This window comes from Peromyscus eremicus, chromosome 5 (assembly GCF_949786415.1).
Source record: "Peromyscus eremicus chromosome 5, PerEre_H2_v1, whole genome shotgun sequence".
Classification (NCBI taxonomy): Eukaryota; Metazoa; Chordata; class Mammalia; order Rodentia; family Cricetidae; genus Peromyscus; species Peromyscus eremicus.
The window spans coordinates 80,915,200-80,934,030 of record NC_081420.1 but is presented as its reverse complement, the minus strand read 5'-3'; the positions used below and the strand labels follow the sequence as shown (position 1 = coordinate 80,934,030).

The window sequence follows — 18,831 nt, the reverse complement described above, 5'->3', positions numbered from 1 at the left end:
CTATAGAGAAATTTTAGTATATTTAAAATCTTGAACATTTCAGAGGTGCTACTCAGTAATGCTCCAGACTTTCAATGATGACTAATTATTGTCACTCCATAGTCAAGCTTTCCTATTGGTGGTTCCCACATCACCACTAAACATGGTCACTTTTACAGAGATTTCAGTCTATGTCTACCATCACACTAGCAGTCAGACACCACCCCCACCCCAGCCAGACACTACTACACAGGATTCCTCACCTACTGTCATTAAGGCAAGGGTTCTTAACTTAGAATCTGAGATACTTTCCATGCTGGAAGTCAGGTAGTAAATAGGCTTGGTTTTGTGGGGTGAGGGCCACAAAGCTCTTTCTCAAAGGGATATTAACCTATAAGGTTGGTATGCTTTCTAGGTAGTCACCAAAAATCAACAGCATTCAGTTCTGCAAATATACACCAAGCCAAATGTTCTCCAAACCCTTTAATACAGCTGAGGTACAAGCAATAAACATTTCTATTTTTTTTGTTAGAAGATTTGTTGTCAGGATCATACACCAAATTCCCCACCATTTCTTCAGCAGCAATTCCATTATCAATACTCTGGTCCATAGGTTGATTAAAGGTCATAAAGGCAAGTCATAAAGGCAGGTGGACAATGGTATAAATACCAAACCTGCTGGAGATGTAAGGAACACAACACCTGGACTTTGCCTAAGTATGCACACTATATTAGGGCATTTACACCATCTTTCCAGGAAGCTCCATTTAAAATGTTTTCAGTTAGGAAAAAACAGTGGCACCCAGCAATACACCTTTGCCCGAGGCAGTACACCAACATGTTGTAACATGCACATTCTCGAATGCTCCTGGCAACCCTCAAGCTGTTTCTTTTTATACTACTTGAGTTTGAGTCTTGCCTTCTGGCATCACTTACCAGCACCAAGGCTTCCTGGTTCCATCTATTTAACTTGGAGTGAGAAGAAATAGTGTTCAGCACTTGTTTATCTGTAGGGAAAGTAGTCCCTCCATAAACACAGTTAGTGTTCAAAAGCGGCAATGCTGAAGCCCCACATCAGTCACTTAAGAAAAGTCTTGACTTAATCGGTCTCAAAGTAAAGACAGCATCTCTACCCTCTCCACTGCCAGGAGCCAGGCCACCAGGTGCACAATGCAGAACCCCTCTCCAAGAGTGCCCTACCCCTCACTTCCCCACCTCCACTCCCCCTGTGGTCCTCTTAGCCACACCTGGGCTGATGCAGGACTTTCTGGGCAGTGCAGTCAATCTCTGGTCACCATTATGATACCTGGGACTGGAGATCCTACCAGCAACACTCAGCCAGGGTATTTGTAGCATCACACCCCCAAACACATACCTATCTAGAAAGCACTGGTAAGGGTTCACCATCAAAGGCCTGGAAAGGGCCTACAGATGCCTCAAATGTGTGCCTCCAGGTCTGGCATTCCACCAGAAAATACTAGAGGTGAGTTGTTCACAGCTGTTATCCATACACTAACCAGAGGCAGAAGCTAGTAAAGCCTCATTCCAGATTCTTCCTACTAAACTACCATCAAAACAAGCCCATGGAAAAGGTGAGGCAAGTCAAAACAACTCTAGGGCATGGAGGCAGACAAGCTGCCCATGAGAATGCTGCTTGGTGAACAGATACCAGCACAGACCACAAGGTCTTCACACTTGAATCAGGACAGCCCATGTCACCAGGTGAGAGGTCGCTATCTGAGAAGCGACCACTGCTTCAGCCAAGTCTCCAGTCAAGATGATACTCTATTGTCACTGTGTAAGATAAATTAGTCAATCCACAAGAAGATTGAAGAGATACATTGTTAAAAGCAAAAAGGGAATCAACACTTTCACAAGCAGACCATCACAACTGCCTTAAAGACAAGTTTCTGGTTAACTGACACAATAGTAACAAAATCACTTCACATCAGTAATAACTGACAAGTTATTTTACTTAGAGGTTTAATTGATTACTAAGTCAGGTAAACATGCAAATTCAGAATATAAACAAGTGCAATGCCTGGTGGTTCTGAAATAATCATCAGCCATCAGCTGGAGACGGACCTAAAGACACTCAACGAACCAATTAAACTCCACGCTGAACAGAGCCACCCAAGAGATGAGCAGACTGGATCTCTCAGTCTAGAAAGAGCAGAGTGAGCGGACAGCAGGCAAGGCTCACCCAGGTCGAATCCTGGTGCTTTCTGCAGCCAGGTGCCTGAAATACTAGGGGTTAGTCCCCAGAGGACATTAAGCCACTGATGTAGACTGAAGCTTTTAGGAAACACGGGGAGGGAATGGGATCGCTAACCGCACAACAGCACACTTCACATGTCCAAAAGTAAACAGAAAGAAACAGTCTCTGCAAGATTTTAATGCTCAGTTTTCACAAACACAAGTTTCTATCCAATTGGATGACTTACAGTAAAATGTACTAGAGCTTTTTAAAAAATGGACATTATTCAACTATCCTCCGTAGTCTCTTCCAATGTTTTAAAATTCATCACTGAGTTTTTACCTAATACTCTACTGTATTTACATTTGAATTGCATGTCTTAAGAATAAACGAAATCCATGATATTTTGGTTAACTCGGTGTATTTATAAAATGAAAAGTTCTATCAAAATACTTTTCACTGGAAAAAATAAATAGAACAGACAATGGATCTACTCAAAGTACACATTCACTTTGGTAGACTTCAGTGTAGGACAGTTCATGACAAGTGTATTTGCCCTTATTCCCCAGAGCCGATCAGCTTCCAAGCTAATGGTTAAATCATTTTTAACTGAGATTTTATCGTGTTGATATCTGGCTCATTCCACATCATCTTCAGCCAAGCTCTGAGCACTTACAATTCTCTGAAAGAAAAAGAAAATTAATTTTGAGAAGTGTCTAATTTCAACTTAAACTGCTCTTCACATTCAAAGAACCAACTCTTGCTAAAATTCTCAGATTCTGACACAGATTCCACACTTCACACACTATCGTCTGAGAAGACAAAGATCAGCTGGGAATGGTGACATCTACCTGAAATCTTAACACTAGGGATGCTGAGGAGGGGAAGGAGGAGTGCTGGTGATGGCGTTGAGGGGTATGGTCATACAAGCTTCAGTTCCTTACCAAAATTTAAATGAATAAATGAAGTACATGACACAATGCTGTTTGTCAATTATATAATCTAAAGACTTTTCACCCCCACACAAACCAAGAACAGCAATGAGAATATCTTACCAAGCCTCCTTCTATGCTTCATAATTTCCCTTTCCAGCTCACAGCCATTACAGGAAGCAATACTGCATTACAAAATTAACACCCCCACAAAAATCTGCATATATAACTTATGAAAGACAAGGTAACAGAGTAATACAAGCTGTTAAAGAATTTAGGTGCCAACCAGGCAAATCTATGACGTTCTTACAGTGCTGCTTCGGCCTGGCCTTGCTTTGTTCCCAACAGTCCCTGTACTGGACACTTAGGCACCAGTGTGGCAGTATTGAGAATCCTAGAGGACAGTGATGAGATCTGTAAGGTTCCACTCTCCAACTGGATCAGTTCCTGAACAAGCAGCTAAACACCGACTCCCAGCCTTCACTGCCCATTCCACACAGGTCTGGTTTCCCTTGGTTCCCCTTTCAATTCTGTGTCACGATGTGACTGTCGGGTGGCTCCTGGACAGATACAGCCAGAGCCAAATGCTTAGTCTTCTCCATTCTCAAAACTGGCTGTGATCACAGCAACACAAAACAGACTACGAGAGCTACTCCTTCAACAGCACCTAACAGTAACTGAGGTGTGGACAGAATGGAACCATATTATCTAACTTTAAAAAGCCTTAGCTCAAGTTCTTAGTTTTCTAAATCTTCCTCAAATCTTTGGGGGAATTTAATTTTCCCCCAGACCTCTAGCTGAGTTAAAAATCAATATGAAGGAGCTAGGAATGTGACTCAATGGTAAAGCCTTTGCCTAACTTGAGTAAGACACAAGTTACTAAAAAATTTTATGAAAATTTCCTTCCCCTCACCACTTTGCTAATTCTTAACCATATCAAACTGAAAATCAGCACATGCAGTACCTGTTCTGAGATTCATTTTGGATTCCTTAGAAAGGATCCGTATGAACAGAATCCACTATATTGAATATTTACCCAATTTGTACCTACTGTTTTGAGACAAAATCTCACTAAACAGCCCTGACTCAGCCCCCCCAGAGTACTGGGATTACAGACATGTGCTACCATACTCAACTACATTAATCATTAATACGTGCACTTTGCACTTCTGAGAAGAAATTTGGGGATATATACCAAATTCAAAGCCCACAGCAGCAGCCCAAAGAAGTACAGACAGTACCAAGAATGGGCACAGGGACACCAGGATGGTCCAGACTATGCTCTGCTAAGTTAACTAAACTGAAACCTTGATATGATATCCTACAAGCATGTCCAGAGCCTTGAGGACAATGGACAAGGGCTCCAAAACGCACTGCATCCCCAATAGGAGTAGCCAAGTGGCCTAATTTAGGGACTCAAATGTAAATAAAGGCCATACACTGAACACCAAGCATGTACACTTATGATTCTTACCTAACAGAAGCCCGGACCTTATGATAGTCACCTGCACAATGTATCATTAGGAAAACCACTTCCAGGTCTGGCACATTCAGTATTATATGCTCAGCAGACTTGCCCCTGAGCGTATAGTTCTCAGATCAATCCATGTGTTACTCTCCAACACTTCAACTCCTTACCTGACTAATGGTTGGAAGCTTGGTCAGAAGCATCTGGAACACTGGTGGTGGAAGAGTTTGCTGTAACACTTGCAGCAGCTGCTGAGGCTGTCCACACACAGCGATTGCATTTGTCAGGTGGTCCACACCCTTCTCGTATTCACCTGCAAGATTGCACATAGTATCTGAAGCCATCAAAATTTAGTCATCAACCAATCCTAGCCTAAATCAGTGGCAAGTAAAAAATTGATACTGAATTTCCTTGTACCCACGGAATGAACATATTTTACCAACTGACTGCTGTGGATGGACTGAGGCACCAGCACCGAATGCTTTCAGAGCCTCCCAAGCATGGTCAGAAATAGCTATCTCGGCTCTTGTGGGAATTATGGTTATCCCACCTATACAAATCGGGACACGACCTGACTGTGTTGCCCACTGTCACCTGGGTATGTGCAGCCATCACTCTGACTCTGCACGACCAGTTCCTTTCCTAGGGTACTGAGATGTAATGATGCCACCAGGAGGCCCTGCCCAGGGACAGGCCCTGAGACCATGTGATACAGAGCTGAAGGTGACAGAATGACTGGCTCGCTTACTCAGTCCCTACTCCAGCAGACACCAGGCCTCCTCTGAACCAACACTGGCAATAATCTTTTCTGTTTAAACAGCAGTGCTCATGCTGCAGCTGGCTAGACCAGAGGAACTTACTCATTCCAGGCTGAAGCACCACCCTAGTGCTAGGAACACACAGTGCCTGAGCCTCTTTAGGGCACCTTGGGAAATCTATTTTTCTGTACTTATGATTTGATTACTCACATTGTTCTTAATCTAGGTAAAGTTTGGAAACTAGTTAAGTTTGCTAGTTATTTGAATACAAGAACTAGGCTACCTGACTCTTGGTGAAACTGACTGGAAAAACTAAAACACAAAACTACTTCTCTTAAGAAGTAAGTTGGAGCCAGTGAGGTGGCTCTGCAGATATAATGCAAGCCTGGATACCTTAGTTCAATCCCCAGACTCACATGAGGGTGGAAGATAACTGTTTCCAAGTTTTCCTCTAACCGCCACACCCACACATGGAATTCATGTACACATCCCACATTTTAAAACTTTAAGAAGTGTAAAGTGGATCACTACCATAAACTTTCCTCATAAAACAAATGGAACAAATATACATTATGCATGAAGTTCAACTCTATCTGAATCCAATATAAAATCTGAAACATGACACCAATTTTATATTAATGATAGCAACAACTTCAAAAATACTTTTGCAATAAAAGCTAAAAAACAATCTCCCTAGGAACCATTTTATTGTATAGAACAAAATGTTACCCAACTCTAGAACAAAAAATACCTATTAAGATGTTTAAGCCGGGCGGTGGTGGCGCACGCCTTTAATCCCAGCACTCAGGAGGCAGAGCCAGGCGGATCTCTGTGAGTTCGAGGCCAGCCTGGACTACCAAGTGAGTTCCAGGAAAGGTGCAAAGCTACACAGAGAAACCCTGTCTCGAAAAACCAAAAAAGATGTTTAATAGCTGGGTGTGGTGGTGAATGCCTTTAAATCCTAGCACTAGGGAGGCAGAGATAGGCTGGTCTACAAATTGAGTTCCAGAACAGCCAGGGTTATTACACAGAGAAACCCTGTCTCAAAAAATTCAAAAAAGATATAAGGAGAAAAAATAAAACCAAACAATAAAACAAAACCATCTTTCAATACAGGTAAGTAAATAAATAAGGCCCAAAGTAATTAAGTATCTAAATTCTGGACCACATAACTGATCAGATCTAAAACAAGATGCTAAAAACACCTGGTATGATGGCTACTCTGGCTGTCAACTTGACTACATGTAAAAGTCAACTGAAACCCTAGCAGCTACGCACATCTGAGTTATTTTTTAATAATTTATTTTTATTTTGTGCATTAGTGTATGTATGTCTGTGTGGGGGTGTCGGGTACCCTAGAACTGGAGTTACAGAGAGCTGTGAACTGCCATGTGGGTGCTGGGAATTGAACCCAGGTCCTCTGGAAGGGCAGTCAGTGCTCTTAACTGCTGAGCCATCTCTCCAGCCCCGAGTTACTTTTCTTGGTTGGACTATCTGAGGTTGGAAACCCACCCTAAATCCTGGCCACACATCCTGGAGGCAGCCCACAGACACGAAAGAAGGCTATGCTTTTCTGTCTGCTTGCCCTCACTCTCAGCAGCAAGTTCATCTACCCCAAGCCATTCCCTTTCAATGGTGTTAGAACACATTTCATGATTCCAACGTAGACTGAAAACTGGCAGCTCTCTAGGACATCCCTGGGACTAGATGAGACTAGATCGGGACTGCTGAGACAGTCTTGTGAACTGGAAAACTACCAGATCCTTGACCTTTCTATGAGGAGATGCCACTGCTGACACTAGTCAGACCACAGCCCATAAACCACTCAGGTGTGTATGTTCATTTTATTGGTTCTGTTCCTTTTAGAACCCTAATATTCCCTGTGACCCTGGTTAGGTAAATTAACTTTCTTTTGGACCAACACTGAGGAAAAAAACCTGATTAGCAGGTGAGTGTTGGCAAACCCAGCTCACGTCACTTAAGTTACTATTTATACTGCACTATGAATACACACACAAACACACTTTAAGTGACTTTAGAGTCATCTCTGCAAAAATGAAGTTCTCTCTTAGTTTCACTCAACTACTATCTTCCATATCCTGTGACAGAGCAAGTAAGCCTAAAACTCACTTAAAACAGTGCCAGACAATGGCACTCATGAGTCTGTCTTTCTAGAACCAGCCTTAGTATGAAGTACTTAAAACTCACCTTGAAATGTTTGAAATCTTTTGTCTAACGACAATTATGCAAGAAAGTCCTGCCATTATAAATTTTTATCAATATGAATAATTCATTCTACTTCTTTCTGAATCCTGAAATGATTATTACCTTGTGCTAATAACTCTTCACCAAGCTGTATCTCTTCAAGGAAGAATTTCTGAACAGCTTCAGCATCTTTTAAGTCAGGTAACTGGAAAAGGAATAAGAAGAAATTAAGCCACAAATATAATCAACACACAGAAAACCAACTAAAATTTAAAAATGGAGGCAGACAGGTGAATCGGAGTTCAAAGCCAGCCTGGTCTTCAGTGTTCCAGGACAGCCAGGGCTACAGAGAGACCCTGTCTCAAAATACCCTTCCCCAAACAAAACACAAACACACACACACGGCTCATTCTAAGAACAAAACCAGAGTCAAAAAAAGCTAAAGAGTACAAATATCTATATTGTCTATATATCTATAAAAATCTCCATTACCTATACATGTATCATCTATATAATGCTGTTTTAGCCATTATAGATAAACTATCATCCATTCACTCTTCTAATACTTCATACACATTTTCATGTGCACCCAGAACTTCTCTGTATTTGTTACACCTGTATATACATATATATAATCAGAGGTGTACAATTTTCTTGCTGGTAGAACTTGAGGTTGAACTAGGACCCCCTACATACTAGAAAAGCACTCTACTACTGAGCTATATTTCCAGTCCTCTTTTTATTTTGACAGGATCTTAACAGGCTGGCCATAAACCTTCAAACCTCTGACCTCAGAAGGATCACAGGTCCTTGTCAACGGGTCTGCCAGACTGAGTTTCAAATGGCAGAACATACCACTGAGAAATGACAGCATACTCATTGTGCATTTGTTGGTCATATCAGTTACTTCTAATTTTTCATGATAAACAACCATAAGCAACTGACAGGGAAAAGGATACAGCTCACAATGCCCAGTTCTACCTGTTGAATTTTAAATAATATACCTCCTGTCAGACTGTCACACTTACACACAGGTCTAAAGTTATCTATCTGTATCCCACATCTTGGAAAGGTAGTCTGGACATATTAGAAAAACACAGCAGTTCCCAGCTTCAATTCACTAGAACTTGTCAGCTATGCTGATCACTCCAATGGTTTAAAATAATAATAAAAGTATAACATTTATCAATCCCATTTTTCCTTGCCTGAATAAGCTTTAAAAAGAACAATTAAGAGCCAGGCAGTGGTAGCACTGGGCTTTAATCCCAGCACTTGGGAGACAGAGGCAGGTGAACCTCTGTGAGTTCAAGACCAGTCTGGTCTACAAAGCAAGTTCCAGGACAGCCAGAACTGTTACAGAGAGAAACTGTTTTGAAAAATAAAATAAAAGATTTAAATAAAAAAAGGGAACAATTAATGATTCAATAATTGTTCTGCAAATCCAAGGGAACGTCAGCAAGGGAAAAGTGACATGTATAGTGACTAGCACTTGCCTAGTTTACTTACATATCACAGATTAGTTTTAATCAAGTATAGCTAAAAAAGCATATGTAGTCATTAAAAATTATGAACACAGGACCTATGGAAAGAAATGAAATAACTGACATTCTACAAGTTACGGTTTGTTTTTTTAAATCCATCAGAACCTAGACAATTCTGACCCATAGGTTTAAAAACTTTTAAAGAACTTTGAATTGAATACACAGGGTTCCTTTTGTTATTTAAGACAGTCCACTATGTTGCCCAGGCTGCCTCTGCCTGAGTTTCTCAAATACTAGGATTACAGGTGTGGATCTTTTAAAGGACACTAGAGGAAGGAAGGAAAATTCAATCAAATGCTGCATTTTAAACCATTATGAAGTAGCTGAGAACACTTTTACCTCTTGGTGTGCACATCTCTAGAGACCCTCACTCTGCTGCTAACCCAGTAAGACATTTGTTGTCACCACCAAAGGAAAATATAGCAGGCCTGGATAACCTACAGTCTAAGTTACTCTCTTACAAAAACACAGACCATTTTATTACCTTGGAAAGCCCAGCTCTCTCCTTAGCAAGCTTCTGTTTCTTTCTTCCTACAAGAAAAATAAAATAAAATTTCACTTGGCTATCATCAAAAGAATCAACACATCTAACTGCTTCAGCAATCATTAATTCTACAAAACATTCCTAACTCCAGAATCCCTGCCTCCCTGGTCCGTGGTGAGTGAACTGGCATTTCTGGATAGCAGCTTTCACTTTTCCTCTATATCACCAGGTCTAGCAATTCACAAGATAGAGACTGTCCCAACAGCTGCACCCCAGCAGAACAAAGTTCCCTTTCCAAGGTAAAAGCATTAAGTGTTTGTTGCTGAATTATACTAGATTCTAGCTTTACTATGAAGAATTATCCAGCATTCTTAAGCAACAAGGTTTTGTAAAAACAAAATATTTGACTTTGGTGTTTTTTTTTTTTTTTTTTTAAGACAAGTTCTGTATATCCAGGCTGGCCTGCATCTGTTACACAGCCAAGGCTCCTGACCTCTAGATCCTTCTGCTCCAGCTCCCAAGTTCAGGGATTACAGGCACGCAACAAGGTCCCAGTATTATATATATATGTTTGACCAAAAAAAGAAAAGGGGAAGAGGTTGTACTCCAAAATGCATTCTGTTACAAACAGCTGGCTAGTTAAAAATGGCCTCACAGCTCTCTCTGGTATGCGCCATAAGAAAGAGCATTAGTGTATGTGGTCCATCGACTTACAATAGAGTAAGGTACAGTACCTGGCCCTATTAAAACTGATCTAATAATAGTATTTATATAATTATGGGGCCTCTAGCAGGCTTGTGGGTTAACAGATGCAAACATCTGGCAAGAGTACCTAGGTTCATATTCTGCCATTTTGGCATCCCACAGTTAAATATTTAATACCTAGAAAGTAACAATCACTCAATACTATGACTTTGGACAATAACTAGGTGGCCCAAGTGAAGGGCTCTCTCTAGCGTAAATTGTAAACAAGAAAATCTAACTTCAAAAAGTCTCTGAAAACCTTAAAGTACTCTACGAATCCAAGTCTCACCGCACGACTAAAGGACCTGTTGGTTAATCCTTAAAATGTAAGAACAGCTATTCAAGCACCCTAACTTCAGACCTCCTGTCCTCAGAGAGTGTAGAGACACACCATTCAGATCAAAAGCACCTCTTAAAACAAAGGAAAACTGTGTAATACACAACAAAAAATACAATGTACTAAACCATAATTTTGAGAAAATAACAAAATGAATCCCATTAGTTTTCCATAACCATCTAACTTATTAACAGTGCAAGGGCGTAGTTTATAAAAGTGTCTCTGTAATGAAGGGACGGATAGAAAAAAAAACACAATAGAACAAGGTATACATTCAATCAGCAAAATAAGGCCTTGTTTTTTATTTGTTGATATTAATCTCAAATGACATTTGTAAACCTTCTTGGTTTAAACAACTATGCCCACTTTAAAAAAAAAGTAGTGGGCAGCAGTGGTGCACACCTTTAAACCCTGCGCTTGGAAGGCAGAAGCACGCAGATCTCTTTGAGTTCGAGGCCAGTCTGGTCTACAGTTCGAGTTCTAGGACAACTAGGCTACACAGTGAAACTCTGTCTCAAAAAAACAAAACCCCATGTAAACCAGGCTTTGTGGCACACACCTTTAATCCCAGTACTCGAGGCAGAGAGATCTCTGAGTTCAAGGACAGCCAGGCTTAGAGACTTGGGCTCAAAACCAAACAAACAAAAAAAACCATGCAAAGCCTAAGTTCAGAACCACCCCAAATCCAAGCCATTATTTAAATATTTAAATAAACCACCTATTTAATATATTCCTAAGTGGACTATGTTTCACAGAGCAGTTACATAAATGGAATGTACCTGAAGTGGGCACAGCAACTATTTAAATATCCGAGATCAAGCCACTGGGGGAAAAGTGATGATCATCTGCTTACAGAAGCCAAAAGTCTGAATTAAGATATCTAATTTAATCTCAAACCCTCAATTTAAGCCCCTTTTCATTAAATAACAAAACAAAAATGAATTGAGAAACTATCCTTTTATTGCAGATGTAAATGATTTGAGTCAAACTATTTAACTCAATTCAAATGACTCACATCCTTAAGAATCAACTATATAAATAGCTTCAAAGAGACTGAAATTATTCGTTACTTGCTAGCAAAAATTAAACAATAAATGAATCTAGCATTCATTAATACTATGGTCTGCAATGGTACTAAGGACCCCTAAGTGTAGATTCGTTTTTGTCAGTTGCAGTTAGTAATTCACTTAAGTTATTAGATTCTGGCCAAATCTAGGAGGAAAACAACCCCACCAACACAAACCGGCTACAACAGAACATGATAGGTAGGGGCGGTGGTAGATCTAGCCTGAAGAAAAGGCCATGGAGTCCATCGCCAGAAGGGCAAAAAGGAAATGCTGGAAAGGTTATTTTGAAAAGAACACCGCTAGTAGGGCATTGTGCCCCAAGTCTTTAATCCCACCACTCAAGAGGCAGAGGCCAGCCTGATCTACATATTGAGTCCCAGTCTCAAAACAAAACCAGCCGGGTGGTGGTGGTGGTGGTGGTGGTGGTGGTGGTGGTGGTGGTGGTGGTGGTGGTGGTGCACGCCTTTAATCCCAGCCCTCGGGAGGCAGAGGCAGGGGGATCTTTTGAGTTCAAGGACAGCCTGGCCTACAGAGCTAGATCCAGGAAAGGAGCAAAGCTACACAGAGAAACCCTATCTCGAAAAACAAAACAAAAAACAAAACCAAAAAACCCCAACAACCCTAATTTTCCTGAAATGACAACTTATGATTTCTTCAACCCAAAACCATTTTCTCATGATTTCCAACAAGGCTGTCCAAAGGAATGAACCTGCTTAGATATCCCCATGTGTGCAGACACAGAGCACTCTGAGCAGACTGTACTTGTGTACTCAGGCACAGTTCGCAGCCAGCATTTACGGAGGGGTCTTCCTTCGCAAATCAACTGTGGTGGACACTTGTCTCACCAAACAACAAGAGGCAACTTGTACTACCTTACTTCACAGTTAAGATAGATTAGGACTTGGAGTTGATGCTGTGGTCAGAAAACAATCTGGTCCCGGAAATGCAGTCTGAAGCCAAGCAGCATTCTTTCCATTACTCTACCTAGCCATGGACAAAAACGAATTCTCTGTATCTCCCTACATGATGAAAATAATGGGCTACTAGGGGCACACAGGCTCAGGAAGGGACAGAACTCCTACAGTAGGCGGTAAAGGAAGTACAATGTCCGATCACCTGTAACTACCCGAAAAGTTAAAAATGACTTAGGATGGCTTAACTAAAGAAGTTCGGTAGAATGGATAGTGACTCAAGCCACTGGCTGACCGCCCTACACAAGGCGCAAAAACGCTTACTATTCCAACAAATGTTCTTTTGGACTGTTGAAAAGAGTCCCTTGAAATGCAGGGGGGGAACACGCTGGTTAAAGGAGAGCCACGATTCCCCTCTGGTAAACCTCTTAAAAGATGTCGCAGGTATGAAATAAGACTGAACCACGTGAGGAGCGCAGCCCTTTGGACTCCCCCGCATTTCTCTAGCATTCACTCATATCTTGGAAGCACCAGAGCGAAGCCACCAAGAGGGTTTAAGAATGCAAGGGTGACACCGCACTGAGTCTGCAGATTCAGGCTCTAGCTAAAACGCGTCAACACACTTTCGGGGTAAGGATTGACTTAGCCATGTGCAGGCGCCCATCTGTAAAGCCAGTCATGGGAGGCACCACGAGTTCGAAGCCATCCTACAAAATGCAGCAAGACTGTGTCGCCTTTTTTTTTTTTTTTTACCAGTGAAGTAGGCAGAGACGGTTCGTGCCTGTTATCACAGCACTCGAGAGGCTGAAGCAAGGGGGCTGCAACGAGGTCGAGGCTAGCGTGGGCTAGAGTCTTATCAAGCCAGCTGGAACTACACCGAAGGACCCTACCGTAAACAGGCACACACCCCACACAAGTTTAATGGCTGGGCGGGGTGGCTCATGCCCGTCGCCACAATATACCTGAAAGGCTAAGGCAGGAGGACTGCCGTGACTTCCAGCCTACTCGGGACTAATCACTCGTCTTAAGAAGGAAAAAGATAAAACTATAGAGAGGTGGGAGGTAAAAAGTGCTACCCCTCCCGGGAGCCCAGCGTGCATTCCACCGCCAGCAAGATGGAGCCAAGCCGCCTCCAAGATGGAGGCCCGCGGGCACGGGCGGGACCCTGGCCGCAGCGCGCGACGCCAGGGAGGCCCCTTGGGGGCGCGTAGGCCCGAGGAGGGGCGGGAGGCGCGCGGGCCCACTCACGTTCTCGAAGCCTGTTCTTGAAGTTGGGGTCACTCCGCCTTTTGCGGTCAAAGTAGATGCAGTACCCGATGAAGAGGGCACCGCACACGCCCGCGGCGATGGCACTGTTCCGGCCCACCATCTTCGCTCGGCTGGGGCGTGCGCCGGGCCGCGGAGGCCCGCCAGGCAGCGGTTAGCTCCGAGCGATCGGAGCACGCCGGCCGCTCGCCGCCTCCACTACAGACGGAAAAGGCCGAGCACGAGCACTTCCGGCGCGCGAGGACCCCGGAGCGTCCGCGGCGGTGCCTGCGCGGGAGCGCCTGATGCGCACGCGCAGACGGCCCGGCCCGCGCGGCTGAGGCGCCATGCTGGGGGAGGGGCGTGCACTGCGGAAGGGTTTATGCGTCACCACGCGCTTATCCCCCCCCCTCTTTCCTCCCCCCCCCCCCCCCGGCCTGCGGCGGGGGGGCAGCACGCGGTTGTCCTACGCTGAGTCAGAAGCCCGTCTCCGCCATCCTTTCTTGTGAAAGACAAAGGTGACAGCCCGCTAGAACAGCACCTCTCCTCACTGTGTCCTTTAGAAATAGTGACTTGAAGTGCCAGCCTTTGCTTTTTTACGTTTTTGAGACAGGCTCTCCCTTTGTATCTTAGTCAGGCCTGGAACTTGCTGTGTAGTCTACCCTGGTCTCAAACCTGCAAGCTTCCTGCTTCCTGCTCCTAAGTAATGATGGTATTGCAGGCCTGGCTGCATTTGCTTTTTGAGTTGAGACTGGACTTGGACACAGTAATTGATTCCAAAATAATTGTATGATGTGGCCCCGTCTTATGTTGTGGGGAAGAAAATTGGTGTAATTCTTTAAAAAAAAAAAAAAAAATTAACCTGTGAGGGATGTAGAGAGGCAAAAAATGTCTAGGGGTGGTTCCTATTTGTGTCTGTAGGCTGTCATTAAACTGTAACCTTAAGTGTAGCAATTCTCTGGCATTTTGAGTGAAATTAATTAGTAATGGAGAAAGCCCCAAACACTTAGGCCACCTATCTGTACTGAAGGGACCCACCTCTTCCTGGGGAGCTGAAGCAGAGCTGGGCATTATTGAATACCATTAAAGGCTGTTAGAATGGGTGTTTGTGTGGAGCTTTCCCTGAATCTTTGTTGTCTACATCTTTTTGGTGCTTTCTGTGAAGGAAGTGAAGCAACCCACATGCTTTAAACAGCCCCTGCTACCTGTAGGACATGCCCGAGCTGCTTGTTGGCGAAGACCCACTCCAGCTCCAGAAGGCACTGTTTCAAACGCTTGTGCTGATGTATTTGCCATCAAAAGCCATAGCGGACTCTGGATGGCTTTGCACCAAGGCTAGGGTGAGAAGCGCTTCCCTTAGTGTTCCAGGATTAGTGCAAAACACGAGGCTTCATTTGCGTGAGGAGTTGTTGTGTCTGCTGCAAGCACTCACTTCACCCCCTCTTCCTCCCCCACAACCGGGTTGTTCAGCTCAATTTTTAAAACGTGTGAATGTGCAGAGAAACCAGAACAGGTCAGCTGACCTGTCACTCACTATTCTTCTGAGGCAGGGACAGCCACCCCCTAAACTGGAGCTAGTGTTTTCTCTCATAAGCCAGCGCCCCCATGAGTAGTCTCCACTTGCCTAGTAGCTTTGGTTACAGGTCTGCACCAGACACTCCCAACTGATTTTGTTCAACTAGCAACTAGAGGGGTGGCAGTCAGGTGTCACCAGCTGCGACCATGCCACACCACCACCCTTCTGTGGCAGGAGCAGCAAGAAAGAAAGAGGAAGAGGAGAGAGAGAGAGAGAGAGAGAGAGAGGATGGCAGAGAGCAGAAACTGAAGATAGAAAATTGTGAAGAGATGAAGATGAGAAGCTGCTGCCTCTGGACATTGCAAGAGTTCCAGGAAACAGCCACACCTAACAGACAAGGATCTTGACCCCAGAGCTATAACACTGGCCACCCAGGATGAAGATCCCAAGGTCCAAGGCCCTCCCAGGGGCGATAACATAAGCAGGTGTTGCAGCCATGGGCTGTTCTTAGAGCTAAGGATTTTACTAGCTGACCAGTGCTGGGTAGCTGGCAATCAGAACTCAGAGCTATCTGGTTTGCAAGGCCTGAAGCCATCAGGACTTGGAAGTATAAGCCTCTGGATCTGTAAACCCCAGCTAATAAGCTTTCAGCACGCAAGGACCCAGGACTACCACCCCTACAAAAGCTATTCCTTACCTACTTGATTTCCATCTGAGCAAAGAATGCCAGCCAGTTCATCAGTAATGGTGAGCATGTGAAGGAAAGGCAGTCTGGTAGAACACTGCACCTTTCACTTAGAAAACTTGGTCTGAGTCGTTGGTATGAAAAGTTACTGCACAGATAATGCAGAAAGATGTTGCTGGAGGACCTAACCTAGCCTGGGAAAGCCCTGCTTTAAGAATGAACATGAGCCCTCCATCAGACCAGGAATTAGCCCTGAAGGCATGTGTACACTATGTGAAATGGGCTTGGGGAAAGGTAAGGGGTAAGGATATAGAAGAGCAGATAGAGCAGAACCAAGGATTAAGACAAGGCCCATACAATAGAGCAGCACACAGAGCTGCTTTCTTATACCCTTCATACATTGTGATCTTCCTCATCCCCAAAAGCTACCTGTGAACTTCAACTTCCTGAGCCTTGGGTACACAGAACAGAAAATAGTTACTCAAAGCAATGGAGTTGACATGAGAGACCTTGAACACCTAACAGTGGGTAGTGTTTGTAGCCATGACTTAGGGATAAGCCAGAACAGGATACCTTTTTCTTATGTATAATAAATACAATTGTTGAGATAGCAACATGTTAACACAAAAACACACCCACAAACTCCTGCAAGGGAAGCAGGCTGGGGGTGAGTATACACAAGTGTTTGGGAATGGAACCATCAATGGGTTCTGGGATGACTTAGAGGAGTGATAACCAGCATTTTTTACTTTAATTTGTTGTGGTACTATGGATTAAATCAAGAATGTCACACATGCTAGGTAGTGCTCTGCCTCATCAGTGATATTTTTAATTGTCAGCAGCACATACAGCCATGTGAAATGTTCATGTTCGTCAAATGTATCCATAATTATTAGTTAATAATGCAAAATTGAGAGTAATTCCATCAGACTCAAATTCCAACCTCTTACTTCATCTACGGAGGTATTCACAAGGGAGTTGGGAGATGTGCTTAATGTTACAGTCACTGACTTGGGTCTGAAACATAAACATCCTTTAAATCCACGCAAGGGGCTTGTTACATGAAAGTCTGGGACAGGAATAAGCTATGCTGCAGTCACTTAGAATTGTCTACAGCGACAGGTAAAGGGTAGGCAATAAAAGCTTCCTAATGCCTCTCATTGTAAGAATTCTTTAACTACTTGTAATCCTAGCAGAAAATATTTGAGGCCAAGTAAGGGAAAAAACTGTTCATGAGAAAAAAATGACTAATTCTCATGATTACAAAATACATACCCAGTATTTTTATTACAATTAAAAGCCAACTTCTAACCACTGTTGACCACTCATACATAGTCTTGGGGCTGTAAGTATTTAATCAGATATAACATAAGACAAGTATTTTTCCAAGTTAAAAAAACTATACAGAGCATCTTAGGAAAATGTTTTACAAAATACTTTTTTATATTTTAAACATTAAGTAGTACACACATATTCTGCTTATGAAAGTAGAAATTTCAATAATTACACAGTAATAAATTCCAAAACATCTGGTCCAGTAGGATGGCTCAGTGAATAAAAGTGCATGCAGTGGAGAGAACTCCAGAGTCTCTAACCTCCACATGCAAATTGTGGAATGCATGCACCTGCATCCACATATGCACACACATAAGTTAAATATATGTGTCTATATATATATATATATATATATATATATATATATATATATACATACATACACACACACACACACACATACATAGTATTATCTGCATGCTTTAAGCTGCTCACTCACAGGAGTCATAAGTATGCACACAGATCACATCTGAACACACAACCTAATGTTGCATCTTTTATATAATTTAGGCAAAAATGCTCAAGAATGATCAAGTAACATTGCTGAGACTTAACTGAAAAGATTCTAAATACTGTAAGGGAAACAAAGCATAAAATATCCAGACTTGGATACAGGAAATGGAGCTTTCTCTGCTCTCGAAGAGCTACACTTTCATTTTTAATTGTATGTATATGTCTGTGTGTAGTTATATGCATGAGTGCAGATGCCTGAGGCCAGAGGAGTTGGACCCAGGAGCTTAAGTTATAGGCAGTTGTGAACTACTTGACATGGGTGCCAGGAATTGAACTCAGGTTCTGGAAGAGCAGTGCATGCTCTTAACCAAGAAGCCATCTCTCCAGCCTCTACAGCTACGTTTTAAACATCCTGTTAGATTTTCTACATGGTATTTCCTAAAGACAGAAATTTCAAAACTAAATGAAAACTCATCCTGCGCTCTTGCCTACCTAAGTGATAGGATGTGCTTTTACTACAGACTCTGCCTGCCTAAATCAGCCACCTTGGCTTACCCCTTCCTACAATTCTCCATCCTGGACCTAGCCTCAGCTTGGTGAGATCAATGTCATTAGCTATAACCAGGCCAAGCCCCTAGGGGACACAGCAGTATGCTGTCCTGTCATTCATCTTTAAAGTTTGTGATTTAATTACCATAATTCATTAGGAAATGTCTTTAAACTTTCTGGGGCAGCTATTTCATTCTGAGTAGCACTAATTTAAGGATCATATTTACCTGTGAGAGAATTTTCCCTATGAAACCAGTTTTATAGCCAACCTGTCAAGGACATTAATGACCACTCTCGTTGCTGGCTATGTACTAGAAGTCAGTCACACTTCTCCTGGTGTTCTTATTGGTTAGCAATTAATTAGATGGACGGAATAAGATAGAAGTGCAGATTTCTACTACAGGAGCAAGAGAAAGAAAAATGAG

General features: G+C 42.8%; 1 protein-coding gene and 1 non-coding gene across 2 annotated transcripts; both read right to left on the bottom strand.

The window, feature by feature from the left end:
• Positions 1-2,354: 2,354 nt before the first annotated feature.
• Tomm20 (translocase of outer mitochondrial membrane 20) lies at positions 2,355-14,123 on the bottom strand. Its single transcript, XM_059263792.1, has 5 exons — positions 13,872-14,123; positions 9,565-9,611; positions 7,663-7,744; positions 4,747-4,889; positions 2,355-2,858 (listed from the first exon to the last, which is right to left on the bottom strand). The coding sequence occupies exons 1-5, from the start codon at positions 13,990-13,992 to the stop codon at positions 2,814-2,816; spliced, it is 438 nt and encodes a 145-aa protein (XP_059119775.1). The 5' UTR covers positions 13,993-14,123; the 3' UTR covers positions 2,355-2,813.
• LOC131912135 (small nucleolar RNA SNORA14) lies at positions 13,057-13,189 on the bottom strand. The gene has a single exon (XR_009379542.1). It is a non-coding gene; the product is annotated as a small nucleolar RNA SNORA14 (small nucleolar RNA).
• Positions 14,124-18,831: the final 4,708 nt, after the last annotated feature.